Genomic DNA, 15,168 nt, shown 5'->3' on the forward strand with positions numbered 1-15,168 from the left:
AGCCTAGATCCTTTAATAATATCAATGTTTGTTGACCCTAACTCTTGGACTAGAGAACTATTCAAAGCACTAACTAGCACATCCAGAACATTGAAATTTACAAGGGGCTTCATCCATGGTGGCGAGTAGTTTCCTATGTAAGAATTATGCTGCCTCAATTGAAGTAATGCATTAGAAACCATGCCATAATGCTTCTTGAAAGCCTCTGAAGCACTCTACACCATTTTAGTTTTCCAATATGTCATCATAGGAGATTCTATTAGTTCCATTACTAATTTCTCCTTTTTATCTAGAGCACGTGTAAACTCAGATAGGGCATGTATATCAACTTCCTTAATTTGATGATCGACCATTGTGCATGGTTGGGCACACATTGTTGTATGGTATTCTTGTTTCTTGATGTTGTTCTTGATATTCCCTATCTTCTTCACGTTGTTGGACTTCCCTTTCTTGACAAAAATAAATTGACAATGGAACAAGGGGATATCAACAGTGTCTAACAATCCACTCCAACCCAAAATAAGCAAGCAACCACTAGAAAAGATGCAATAACTCCACTAACTCAGATGTAATTGAGAAAGCGAAGGTCACAAACAGTAGGAAGAATAACCAATGTGGAAAACGAGTACAAGAATAGTGTGTGAATTCAATTCAATTCCACCCAAACGTAAGTGCGCATCTGAAAATAATGAAGACAAGTCGTTACTCTCCAAGATTATACAGTCAATACAAAAAAAAAATATTCAAGCCTCTTTTATTCCTTTCTTGTTCATTTTCTTTTGATTGCTCCCAATTCTCCCAACTCAACATACCATAAGGATATGGAAATAAGTTGTATGAAATAGTATTAGTTAACATTCATGCACTAAAGAAAATGGAATTACAAAGTTGAATACTCAATTCCCATAACTCTTGATTTCAAAATTGTGACAAAAGGAATACTGGGGGTCCTTGAACCGCAAAGCATCTTGGTTGCTGTATGAAAAAAAAATGATGGTTTGAGAAACCCATACATATCTCACCAAATTAGACCTGCTGAAGTTGATGTAATGTCTCCATTCTCTCCATCTGGTAACCTTTCTAAGCGTGGAGTGTCACCATGATCCTAGCCGATGAAGACAACCACCAACGCAAGAATGTAGAGCACATCTTTTGGCTTGTAAAACTAATGGATAGAACAAGCCCTTCTAAATAGAATCTCCATGCTCACCACACCATTTGATTGATGAAGGGGAAAAGGAAAAGATAGAGGCATAAGCGAAAGCCATCCAAAAAATGATTATCATTCTGATACCATGTTAAAATGGTAGGAGTCATGGAAAAGATAGATCTTCTTGATGAACAAGAAGGAATGAGAAAATATTATTGAATTGAAAAAATGAGTTACAAGGAATAAGAGGATCACCATTTATATACTACAATGTCTAACTAATAACTAACTAGTTAATCAATTAATTAAACTCTTAGTCGGTTAATGAAAACAAAATTACAACTAACAAACTGAAATCAACTAACAACTTTAACAAGCAATACAATCTAAAGAGTTTAACACTCATTCTCCATAAGAATAATTAAACATTGTACACCTTGTTTTCAAAATGCTCCAAAAATTTAAATAGAATAACTCTAATATCGCTTCGTCAATGTGAAAGTTTTTATTATAAAAAACAATATTGTTCGTAAGATGTCAGATAATCCATATGATTGTAAACCATACATCAACTCTCATTTGCTTCTTCTTATTTACCAATTGAATCATGTCTTCATACCTGGTTTAGAAAATGAGTCTTAATATCTTTATGGAGTACAAAATTATGGTAGAACCATGAATATGATTTTTAACAAATATCATAAAACTTTGGATATGAGAATATACATTATGAAAATCAATTAACGACTGAAATGACGTCTTTAAGAACAAAGTTTAAATATAATACCATTCATAAAATATATAGGAAAACCAATTAGTAATTTACTTTAAAGAATATATATATATATATTTACACCAAGTTGAATTACATCAACTCATGCATTTTAAAAAAATATAAATTGTGTCAATATTTATTTTAAAGCCAAGGTGCAACTACACCCAAAATATATTGATGAAAAGGGTTACATGAGGAGAACACATTACAAGTACCAAAAATCTATAATTCGGTAAGTTATAACGATTTCTATTACAATCCTCTAAAATAAACGTAGGAATGTTATGCCATATAGAATTTATTTGAGATGTGATGCCAAATGAAGCCAACTTATCCGTGCAACCATTCCCTTATCTGTATATGTGAGATATGTGAAAGTTCATGAAACTGAATTGGCGTTTGCATATAGTCCATTCATTGAACAGTTTCCAAGGGACATTTGACATGCCACTGAAATTTTCTATTACTAGCGGAGAGTCACTTTCCAACCAAAAAGTTAACCAATCACTTCGGTAAGCTATGTCCACTACTCTGATTGCTGAGTGAAATTCAGCATATATAGCTTGATGAACCTGAAGATAGTTTGCAAAACCATAAATGAAGCCGCCATTTGAGTCCCTAGAAATTCCCCCACTACCAGCAGGACCAGGAGAGCCATGAGCTGCTCCATCTATATTTGCTTTTATCCAGCCCAAAAGAGGAGGTTTCCATACCACCTCAATATACCTAGGCGATTTGCAAAGTTTGAGAGGTATATTGAAAGACCTTCGAATTGAGAATTCCAATAAGTCACGTGAAGCAACTGTAGTAGAGGCATGGTTATCACATAAAGATGCTCTCTTTTAATTTTAGAGATGGCTTGCCTTGGAGTGATTATTTTGTCCTTAAATCTATTTCGATTTCTACAAAACCATGATGGCATGAACTACACAAGCTAGGAGCACTTCTCTGAGTTGACTACCTTTGATAGAAGCACAATCCTAAATAATGGATGTAATAGAAGAAGTGTTCAACTGAATTGAGAACGAAGTTGTAATCCAATTCCAAATGATTTTGGAGACAGAACAATGCAAGAAAATATGATCTTCAGTTTCTGTATTTTGATGACACAAATTGCATTTGGAAGCTATCATACAACCTCTTTTTTGGAAATTTTCGTCTGTTGCCATTTTCTTGTAAAAAAATCTCCAAATTGTGAATGATTTTGAAGGTGGAATAACTAAGGACCATATATGCTTACACCAAGATAGCTTAGTTCCAACCTTGTGCACAAAAGCAAAAGAATCCTTAGATGTCAAAGAGCCATTAGTGGTTAACTACGAAACCAATTTGTCATGACCAATGTTTCTCTTGTAGCAGGTCATGGCATGAGATATTGATGGGAATTTTATATACAACTCTCCTTGTATAATTGTTTTGGAGTGAATATAAAAATTTGCTACTATGCCTAGAAGATGAGGATGAAGTTCCAAAGGAATATTCAAAGAGTCTACAATAGGTTTTCCCAACCAATTGTCTCTCCAAAAGTTAATAATGTGTCCATCACCAACTAGCTATATGGAGTTTAAGCTGGCTTTTGTCCAATTATCCTTAATCCCTGGCCAGGTTGAGGATTTAGAGTATTTTGCAGGATTGTAGTTGTTGCAATTGAAGTTAAGTCTAAAGAATTGAGCCCATTCAAAATTAGAAGTCTTTAATTCCCAAGTGAGCTTCAAAAGAGCAGTTTTATTCAAACTTTTGATGGATTTGATGCCCAAACCACCTTCATCCAAGTTAGAGAATGAAAGGAAAAAAAGTAGATGACATTCTAAGGTCACTCTTTCTTCTTTTCTTCTAAACTGAAGAAGGAAAATAGAACAAATTAGATACAATAAAAAAACAAGGGGGTTTTCAAATGTATTAATTTTAAGTTGAATGAAATTAAACAACAAAATTTCTTTTTATTCTTTTTTTATATTAATTATTATTTTTATTATTTTCTATTCCTAATAATATATAATTTTATAATTATATAGAATATAAATAATAAATCTAAATATTATATATTCTATTTTTAATACAAAATTACAATAATCTAAAATTAATATGAAAATAATCTAATTAGATTAGTTTACTCAACTCACGAGTTGTTCAATAAATTTGTTGATTTGGAATAATAAGATGAGTAGATGTCACAAATGATGAATTGATTTCTTATCTATGTCACTCTATTTTACTTCATCTTTAATTGATGAATCACAAATATTCAATTGTACCTTTCAAGTTTGTTTATTTTATTATTTTTCTCCTCAAAATGGAAACTTAGAGAAGTGCTTTATAAATATAGGTATGTATAAAAAAAATCATTTAGCTTCTTTATGCCTACTATAACATTTTTTTAAAATATAAATTATGTCAATACATTATTTGATTAATTACTGATTATAGATCATTTGTCTTAAATTTCGGAAATAATGAATATCAACAAAGATATAATTAAATAGTTCCAATTTTCATATATTTGAGTTGACATTATTCAATTTTAAACGGTCATTTTTGTGTATATCATCATATCACAAAACAAGATAAGAAAAAATAAAATTAATATATTTATTTGTAAAAAAATGTAAATATCTCTTCAAGGCTTTCTTTATATAAAACATAGCCAACAAATTAATAATAAGAAAGTTAAACAGAAAATAAGAATACTGCACAATTTTGACCGAATGTAAAGTAAAGGGATATTTTAGATTTAGCATTTTAAAATTTAAATATAGAAAATAAATAATAGGAAAATATGATTTTCATTAACTAAATCGCAGATACAAGTTGACCGTTCAAATCAGAAGTTGTTTGAAGACGAGTGAGACTTCTCTCAAGTAATGGAGAGACAAGTGACTTTTTCCTTTGTATTTTAAGGGTAGAAGTATAATATCATTTTAAATAAAAGGGATATAAATGTCAATGTATGTTATATTTTCTTTACTTTTATATAACAATTGCCTCTCTATTAATGGAGAGGAGTCTCACTCTTTGAAAACCCGTTATCCATGGACCTTCTAATAAATTTTGAGAAGCAATTACATAGAGTTTCTATCCCTACCAAACAAGGATCTCTTTATTAACGAAGAACTAAGTGATTATTTTCCCTCATATTTTTAATGACAAAATTGTAATTTCATGGTAAATAAAATGATAAAAATGTTATTATATGTTCCATTTTGTGTGTTATTTTGTGGCACTTGCTTCTCTATTAATAGAGATGATATTTACTCATTACTGCCAAGGTTTGCAATATTAGACCAAATTTTAGATTTTAAACTCACTGCCAAGGATTGCACTATACCATTTATGCTCCTAAAGGGGTTAAAATAGTCATATTTAGACACAATGGCTTTTGCCTAGAGTGTCTTCCATTCACAAACAATCTTCATTTCCACTTACTATGAGTGTTACATTAAACAAACCCAAATCTCTCACACCTAGCGCCCCTTAGATTTTTAGGCAAACAAATCATGTTCCATTTAATCCACGAAATTCCTTTTTAATCATCATTATTATTACCCCACAAGAAGTGTCTTTGAATACTCATAAGGTTATTCAACACTTTGGTGGGAGCCTTGTACAAGTAAAGCATATAGATTAGGATATTAGAGAGTATCTTCGACAAGATGCTTGTGACTTCATCGCAAGTAGACACTTTTTTAGGATTTACACCAACTAGAATACCATAAAGGAAAATATGTTGCTTTATACATCAAGAACTCATTAGTGTTTTTTTTGAAACACCCAAAGCATAACCATATATTAAGATAGCATAAGGGGTGCTAACCCGAATACAATAAGCTAAAGTTAAGACAATTAAATTATACAAAACCAAGGGTTAACACACCAATTAACAAACACACAATTAGTTTTCCTCACTGAAGAAGAAAACCAGAACCAATATCTTACTTGAATAAGATCCAAAATAGCCATGAAACTACATTTCTTATCATTGAAGACACCACCATTCCTCATCAACCACAGAAACCAAACAATAGCAAACCAAATCATGCACTAAAGGTCTAACCTATTTTTATTTCTGCACTGTTGAATAAAAATGTTGAAGAACTGACAATAGTCGTCCTGAATATGCAATTGCACCCCAATCCAATTAAAGACCCCATTCCAAATGTTAACAACGAAGGGGCAATAAATGAACAAATGGTTTGTTGTTTCAAATTCCACATCACATAATTTACAACACATATGAGGATGCACACGGGTGGCTAAAACAAGATTTGCATTCTCTGAATTTTCCACCGCTATTCTCCCGCCTCTGCCTTAGTCTCCGACTACCGCAGCTGAAAGAAAGCACTGAACTATAAAAACAGTCCCTTCATCTGAGTCACCATGTCCAGAACAGAAAAATCAACAACCTCATCCCTAATTGCCACTCCACCACCAGCCGACAGACCCCTCACTAGACTCCCACCACAAGAAAACCTCCCCCCAGCACTAGCCCCGACCACCCCAAACTCAGCCTCAATACCTAGCATACCCCCAACACAGACCCCAAAACAGAAACCTCCTAGAAAAGAAAGTCACTCCCTCTAGACCATAGCCCCCAACCTCACCCCTCTCACCATCTCTCAAAAACCCCACCCTCACAACCCCTAAACAAACTATACCCAACTCACTAAACCCCCCACCGGCGCCATCAACCCCACCAGACCCCAATATAGAAGAAGGAACAACACCCACTGAAGAAACCATAATTCCCATAGTAGGATTGAAATTAATGGACCTCTTAAGAAGCTCACTTTTATTAGGCATTCTCCCCCTTAACAGTTTCCACACAAAACAAGAAACCTTAGAAAACACCGTTTTAATCTAAACCAACGACAACAAGTCAACACAAATCGACCTAGGAACAGAGCATTGAGCCATGTACGCCCTTTTAAACACAAAATCCTCTACCAAATCATCAAGCCACATCCATGAATCCTTCATTCCCCTCTTACAACTAAAATTATGAATTAAAGAACACAAATTTGCTTCCACCTCTAACTCCCACACAAACAAATTCCTTCTCCAAATAAACCTCCACTTCCACCTATCATCCTCCCATAAACCATAGTCACACAACTGAGCTTTATTATCCACAATGATAAGAAAAAGCCTACGGAACAATACCGATAACAAACCTTTACTAGTCTAATTTTGAAGCCAAAATTTAGTGGAGAGACCATCACCTAACCGCTTCCATAAATTATCTGTAAACCACTTCTTCTCCGCCCCCACCTAATTCCTGACCTCCACAATATATTTCCACCACTTCGAAGCTCTAACATCCGCCAAGTCAGAAGAGAACAAGCACTCCTCACTATAATTCACTTTAATTACCCTAACCTAGAGTGAGTTATCTTCAACTAAGAATCTAGATTTCCACATCCCAGTAAAGCCTCATTAAACTAACTCAGATCCCTAACCCCCAACCCTCCATCTTTTTTAGGAGTACACACTTCTCTTCAAGAAATCCAAGCTATTACCTTACCCCCTTTTGCATTACCCCATAAAAATCTCCACTGGAGCTTAGCCAACAGAAACAACATCTTTTTAGGAGCTTTGAACAAGGAAAGAATATAAATAGGAATATTGGTTAGAACTACATTCAGAAGAACAAGCCTTCCACCGAATGAAATAAACTTCGATTTCCAAGACCCAAGTCTCTTGGCCACTACATTAATAACTGGAGCCCAAGTAGATTTTCTTCTCGGGTTTTCCCCCCACAGGAATTCTCAAGTATAAGAAAGGAATGGACCTCACTTCGAAATTATGAAAATCCTAGGTAGAATCAATGAACTCGACATCAACCTTTACTACAAACATCAAACTTTTCGAGGTATTGACTTTAAGCCCAGGCGCAAGTTCAAAGAAACGAATGATACTTTTAAAACACCAGAGATTATCAATACACGATTTACAAACCAAAATCGTGTCATCCGCAAATTGCAAGTCAATTACTTTCACGTCTAAAAGATCAAATTTAAACCCAGTAAACGCTCTGACCTCTCTAGCACTCCAAATCAACCTAGCAAAACCTTCCGCCACCAGCAAGAAATGAAAAGGTGCCAAGGGATCACCTTGACGAATACCTTTTGAAATAGAGAATTGTCGAGACGAAGAGCCATTTATAAGGACCGACATCATTGTAGACGAAAGACAAGAAGAAATCCACTTTCTCCACATCGAGGGAATCCGAATTTCTCCATCATATAACCAAGAAAATCCCAATTGACTGGGTCAAATGCCTTTTCAAAGTCCACTTTTAACAATAGACAGCCATCCACAAAATCTTTAGCTGAATGAATAACTTCCTTTACCACCACCACCGCATTAAGAATACTCATTTTCTGGATAAAAACCGCTTGAGACCTAGAAGTAATATCCCCCACCACCACTCATAATCTAGCAGCTAGAACTTTGGACAAGATTTTATAGAGAGATCCCACCAAGGAAATATGCCTAAACTCCTGAATTTTCAAATGGTTCAAAACTTTCGGAATAAAAGTGATAAACAAATTATTCAACCCTCGAGGAATGCATGAGTTAGAATGAAATTCTTTCACAATATCGCAAATGTCCACCTGGAAAAAATCCCAGAATTCCTTAAAGAATGCAAAGTTGAATCCATCAGGACTAGGGCTCTTATCACCCGCACAATTCCAAATCGCTTCTTTCACCTCACCATGAGTGAAAAGAGCAATGAGGTTCACCTTCTGCACTTGGCTTAGAACTCTGAAATTAATCCCATCCAGTCGAGGTCTATTAATCGGCGAATCCCCAAATTGCTTCTCAAAATATAAGACAATACCTCGAGAAATATCCTCCTTACTCTCACACCAAGCATCATCAATCATAATCCCCTGAAAGCGATTCCTCCTATTTCTATTTTTCATACATGCATGAAAATACTTAGAATTTGCATCTCCTTGTTTTAACCAACGAGACCTAGACTTTTGGATAAACAGTCTCTCCTTCAAATTAGCCAAAGACCACTACTCATCCAAAAAATACTTCTAAGCTAACCTTTGTTCAGAACTTAGAGACAGAGATTCATCTTCCAAGTCTAATTTTGAAATATCCTCTTCTAAACTCTTCAGTTGCTTCTCCGATCCTCCAAAATTCTGCATATTCAACACTTTGATATCAACTTTCAAAAGCCTTAGTTTCTCTTTCAACACAAACGCCGACCACCCTTGGATGACAGTATCCATCCAAAAAGAGGATACCACATTACCAAAATCCTTGTGATCCAGCCACCCATTATTAAACTTCAAAAGAAGAGGACCCAACGAAAGAGAAGAATAATTTAAGATCAACGAACAATGATCCGTAAAAGATCTAGATAAAGCCCATTGAGAGGCGTCAGGCCATTTCTCCAACCACTTCGCAGATAACAAAATTCTATCCAGTCTACTCATACTACCACTAGGATGAATCCATGTAAACTTCATACCAATCAAAGGAAGCTCAATCAGTTCCATCAACCTAATCCATTCATTGAACTCACACATCTCCCTATTATTAGAGGAGTTAGCAACGCCAACTCTTTTGCTGTCAACTCTAACCGAATTAAAATCGCCCAAAAAGCACCATCAGGATGAGTCGATTTCCATTCGAAGTTTCAGCAACTTCTCCCAAAGAACTCTTTTCTGAGACAAAAAGCAAGAGCAATACACATTAACAACATAAATAAAAAAGAGATCTCTTATTGAAACTCATCTTCAACCCTGAATAAGGTTCCAAACGCTTCAAGATACTTTTGATAGTCCATAAATTTGCATAGGATTTCAATTGATGATTGTGCCATCCGCATATTGGAAATGAGATATAACAATTTCTTTTACGCCTGCCTTGAAACCCACCAAAAGTTGAGTTTGAATCACCTTATTAATCAATCCACTAAATCCTTGCAGCAGAAGTAGATTACCTTGATAGATCCCCTTTGAATCCCTAAAATCCTAAGAAGGACCTCCATCTTCTCTACTATTTCTAAAATCGAACTTTGTCATCATGTAATCTAATTAAGAAGTCTTAGTTTAGTGAATAATAAACCATTCTCAAAATCTACCTTAAGTAATAAACACCCATTATTATCTAACTTAGCAATATGAATTACTTCATTTAAAATAATTTAAGATATTCCTATTTTTTTAGAAAGCTAGATTGTGAATTTGAGATTAGACTTGAGATGACCTTTCTCAATCTACTAGCGAGAAACTTAGAAATAATCTTATTAGTTAATTCATAATTATTAATTAGGGTAATAAAACATGTTTATAATTAAATAATTATTAGTAATTTTACAATTAATTATTTAATTATCTACGGTAAATTATTAGCAATTGTTTGTAATCATTATTTATTTATAATTACTAATACATATTTTAGTGTGATATAATTGGTGTAATTTGATAACTTTTAAAATGGTAAAATTAGCCAACAAATTATAAAAAGCTCTTATGGTTTTTGAAAAGCGACTCAAAGTAGTTTTTAAACGTTACAAACTCAATTTTGAAAAGTTTTAAGTTTCGTTCGAATTTCATTTATGAAACATCTCTAGTAACTTATTAGCTGAGTTAAGAAACTGAAAGTTACCTGAAAAGCTATAAGTTCATATTGCCGAACAATACCTTTATACTCATGATTTTTTAGCTTATTCGGTGTAAATTTTTTATATTATTATTATATCATTTATTACTTATATGTATTATTTTAATTAAATAACCAATAACTATTAAGACATGAATAATTGTGATAATCTAACAATACATTATAAATCAATTTTTTTATTTCTTGTATCGGTAGTCTTTCCAGTTTTTTATATAAAAAAATGTATTTTCAACGAAATATAGGAAATTTAACATTGGGTAATGGTTATCTCTTCTTGGGAGACATCTCCTCCCTCCTCTCCATATATAAAGTGAAGTATCCTATCAAGAACAGTGTGTTAAACTGTAATCTCCTCCCTCCTCTCTATTCTATAACTTTTCCTTCTCAATTTGGTGGGTTTTTTTCATGTTAATTTTGTTTTGACATTTTCATTGTTTTTCCTAGAGAAAATATTCTTAGGCCTTGTTTGGGAGTGTGATTTGGAGGGGAATACGAGAATTTGAAAGCTCTTTGAAGAGTAATGAAGTTTATGGACTTCAAACACAAAAGATGAAATGAAAAAGATAAATCTGAACTTTATTGATTATGATATGAATTGTGTACAAAATATGAACTAAATGATTACTTTTATAAGGTAGTACAACAATTAACCAACCTAACTAACTAACTACTAACAAACTGAAAATACACACTAAAAACACAGGTTAAAATAAAGGAAGATGAAATGCTTGGTCAATAAGTTAACCAAGGTTTCTTGGCCATACTGAAAGTGCAAAGTGTCCAGATAGCACTTAGCTTGCCTAAGTTTTAATAAGTCAAAGGAATTAATAAAAGCTTAAAGATAACTCAACAAATCAACATGCCAAAGATTCAAGAGCTTCATGTCTAGACTAGAGTCTTAGATATGTGTCTTAGTTTTTTAGTCTAGGTTAGGTAAAACTAGATGCAAATCTCACAAGTTCTAAAAACTATCATATCATTTGCCTGAGACATGCTATCTATATTATTATATGTTCATGCATTAATCATACATGTTATTTGTGCATTTTAGGCATAACATAATGGTAAAACATGTATTGTTGATAAACATAACATATAGGTAGTTTATCATTTAATATCTTAACTGAAAATATGTTAGTTAATCGATTAAGTAAGGCTTTAATCGATTAACAAAAAAACAGTTTTAACAGTTTCAACAGATAACTCAAAAACGGATTTCAGGTATTCTCAAACAGTCTGTTAAACGATTAAAAAGCAACTTAATTGATTAACTGGGCGTCTAACAACTTTTCTATATAAACTATATTTTCAACATATTTCATATACGAATTAGATCATTCATTCATTCAGTTTAGAATTGCTAAGTTGCTTATTTTCGTGTTCAATGTATGTCATATAGCCAGAGAGAATTGCATGTGAGATTAGAGTGAGATAGTATCATACTTAGGGATTAACATGTCATCCATTGCATGTGATTAAATGTGTTCATCATTTTATCTTCTTCTTGCATGATTCTTTCATTACTGTTTAGAGATTTCTTAAGGGTAGAAATTACATGTTCTTCATGATTCTGATCTTATACATATTCTTGATAATTGTGAGATTTGTATAAGGTTTATAGTTTATTCTTGATTGTAACATTTAAGCCTTTAGTGCTTCACATTACTTTATCTTTTGTGTATTTTGTAACAATGAAAGTCATCTCTTACTGTCGTACTACCAACGAGATACAGAGAGTCTTCACCAAGACTTAGAGGTCTTGAGTTTAGAACATACTCTTGGCTAGGGCTGGATCATAGGAAAGGTTTTCCTAGGCGATTGGTAAGGTCAGACCAAGGTAGGGGTTTTGGGAATTCAAGAAGGTAGCGTTCAAGGTCTTGTAATTGGAAGTGTGTATATAAGATACACTGGCTTCAATTTTAGTGAAGAAAATCTCCCGAGTTCGGAAGGGGAGGACTGGATGTAATTTTGTAGTGGACTGCAAAACGAACCAGTATAAAAACCTTGTTGCAGGTTGTTTCTTTCCCTTATGTCTCTACTGTTTTAAAGTGTTTTTAATTGTCTATTTTAGCTGGTAATTTTAATATTGTAAATCTGCCATATAAAGATCATTTTTGTTCAAATATATCTATTGTATAATTTCTGTATAATGTGTGAGTGGTTGTGCAATCGAGCCATTCATCAACTGTTAATTATGTGCAACTTAATCGATTAAGGCAGTCTTTAATCGATTAACTAGGTGATTTTCCAAAATAGGGCTTTGGTGCGAATAGCGGTATTTAGGAACCGCGACACCTACTCAATCCCCTCCTTCTAGGTGTATTCTGTCACTGATACTTAACACATACTGCTGAATAGTAGTGTGCAATGCTGAGTTAGACTGAGGTTTGTCCTGCTTCAGTCAATCTGTCCTAGCCTACCTGGCCAGGAGCACATGCCTTGGCCAACTTGGCTGTTTGGCCTGCCTGCCATGCTTCAGGCAATCTGTCTTGGCCAGAAGCACATGTTATGGTTGCTTGACCTGAAACTTGGTCCTGTCCTGATGTTGCCATGACTACTTGGCCTGATACTTGGTTCTGGCTTGATGCTGCCTTGGCTGCTTGGCCTAATACTTGGTCCTGCTTTAGATAAAAAAAATTAGATAAAATTTTACCAAAGGAGAGCTTACTAACAAACTTTTACGCTGTCTTGATAGGAGATGACAACCAAAAGTAACAGCTATCATGGAATCCAAGGATCTTGACTCCATGCATTTGGTGACAATATTTGGAAAGCTTCAAGAGCACGAAATGGAGCTTGGATGCCTGACTATGCACGAAGAATTAGATCGTAAAAAGAAAATTATATCTCTCAAGGCAACAACATCTCAATCTACATAAGAGAGAGAAGAAGATGAATCTGATTTAGACATAGATGATAAAACTTTGAGCCTTCTCGTACGCAAATTCAGGAAATTCCTAAAGAAATGAGGCATCAAACGTTAACAAAAGAAAGAAGCATGTGAGTCAACCAGAAAAGGCAAGAGTAAAGTGCGCTTCACCTGCCACGAGTGTGGTAAGCCAGGACATATGAGGTTTCAATGTCCTACTTCCCTCAAGAAGGTTGATTCAGATAAGAGCACTCCTCGGGACTTCAAGTCAAAGAAAGCCTATAAAGTATGGGACGTACCAGAGGACGACACGACATCGAGCACCTCATATGAAGAGGAAACAACCAAGCTATGCTTAATAACCAGAACAGATGATGCTTATTACTCAAATTTGAAAGAGGTAAATAGCGAGGTATATTCTGACACCTCATCTACTTCATTTGATGATTCACCTCCTTATGAGGATTTGTATAATCCTTATGTCAAATTGCATGATGAGTTAAAGAAATTAGCTAGGATTAGTTATGATAGAAAAAGAGTAATCCTTCTAAATGAACAAAAAATAGTTTAATTGCAAAAAGAATTAGATGAACTAAAACTAGAAAATGAAACATTAGATCTGATATATTCTTGTAAAATTGCTCTAATGACAATTTATGTCAATCAACTGTCTGTGATTCTTGCGAGACTTTGAAAAATTAAAATTTGAGACTGAATGAAAAACTTGCAAAACTCACAGAGAGTCAAAACATGTTAGACACAATGCTTAGCCAAACCAGAAATGTTGGTGACCATATCGGGCTAGGATATATTCCCCCTACGTGTAGGAGAAGACCATATAAGAGACCTATTAATCGGCCTAATAAGAAATATTTTAATAAAAAGGTCCCTACATGCTTTTATTGTGGCACTCATGGCCACACTTCCTACTATTATTATATTATAAAATATGATATACCTGGTGGCGTGTATGTTTGGATGAAAACGGGAGATAACTCCCTAGTTACTAACAGAAAAGGACACAACATAACTTGGGTACCTGAAAAAGGCAAGTGATCTATGTTTTGCAGGTATGTCTATGAGCATACGGACAATATTGGTATCTTGATAGTGGCTGCTCAAGACATATGATGGGTGATAGATCAAAATTCCTAGATCTATCCTTGCAAGAAAAAGGGTTTGTCACGTATGGAGACAACAACAAACGAAAGATACTTGGCACCGAAACGATTGGCAACTCAAATCAGGAAGTGATCAAAATGTGTTATATGTTGATGGCCTGGAACATAATCTCTTGAGTATCAGCCAATTATGCGATAAAGGTAATTGTGTATCTTTTGATTCTGAATGTTGTATAATTCGTAACAATATACCTAATAAAGTTAAGTTGTCAGATATCGTATAAATAATATCTATATGGTTAATCTGGAGGATGTCACTACTCTATTTTTAAAATGTTTTATATCTATATGGCTTTGGCATAGGCGTGTCGCTCATATTCATGGAATCCATGTAAATAAATTGTCTAAAAATAATTTGGTTGATGGGCTACCAAAACTTGATTTTAAAACTCAGGAAACTTGTGACACTTGTGAAAGATGTAAACATGTGAAAAACTCTTTTAGTAAAAAGAATGTGATATCCACAACAAGACCTTTGGAGCTTCTCCATATCGACTTGTTTGGACCATCACAGGTTATGAGTTTTGATGGTAGCTTTTATACTTTAGTGATC

At 34.1% G+C, this 15,168-nt stretch overlaps 1 protein-coding gene across 1 annotated transcript; it reads right to left on the reverse strand.

Moving 5' to 3' along the window:
* Positions 8,096-9,466, reverse strand: LOC109326834. Its single transcript, XM_019559738.1, has 3 exons — positions 8,979-9,466; positions 8,415-8,837; positions 8,096-8,324 (listed from the first exon to the last, which is right to left on the reverse strand). The coding sequence occupies exons 1-3, from the start codon at positions 9,464-9,466 to the stop codon at positions 8,096-8,098; spliced, it is 1,140 nt and encodes a 379-aa protein (XP_019415283.1).

This window comes from Lupinus angustifolius, chromosome LG01, assembly GCF_001865875.1.
Source record: "Lupinus angustifolius cultivar Tanjil chromosome LG01, LupAngTanjil_v1.0, whole genome shotgun sequence".
Classification (NCBI taxonomy): domain Eukaryota; kingdom Viridiplantae; phylum Streptophyta; class Magnoliopsida; order Fabales; family Fabaceae; genus Lupinus; species Lupinus angustifolius.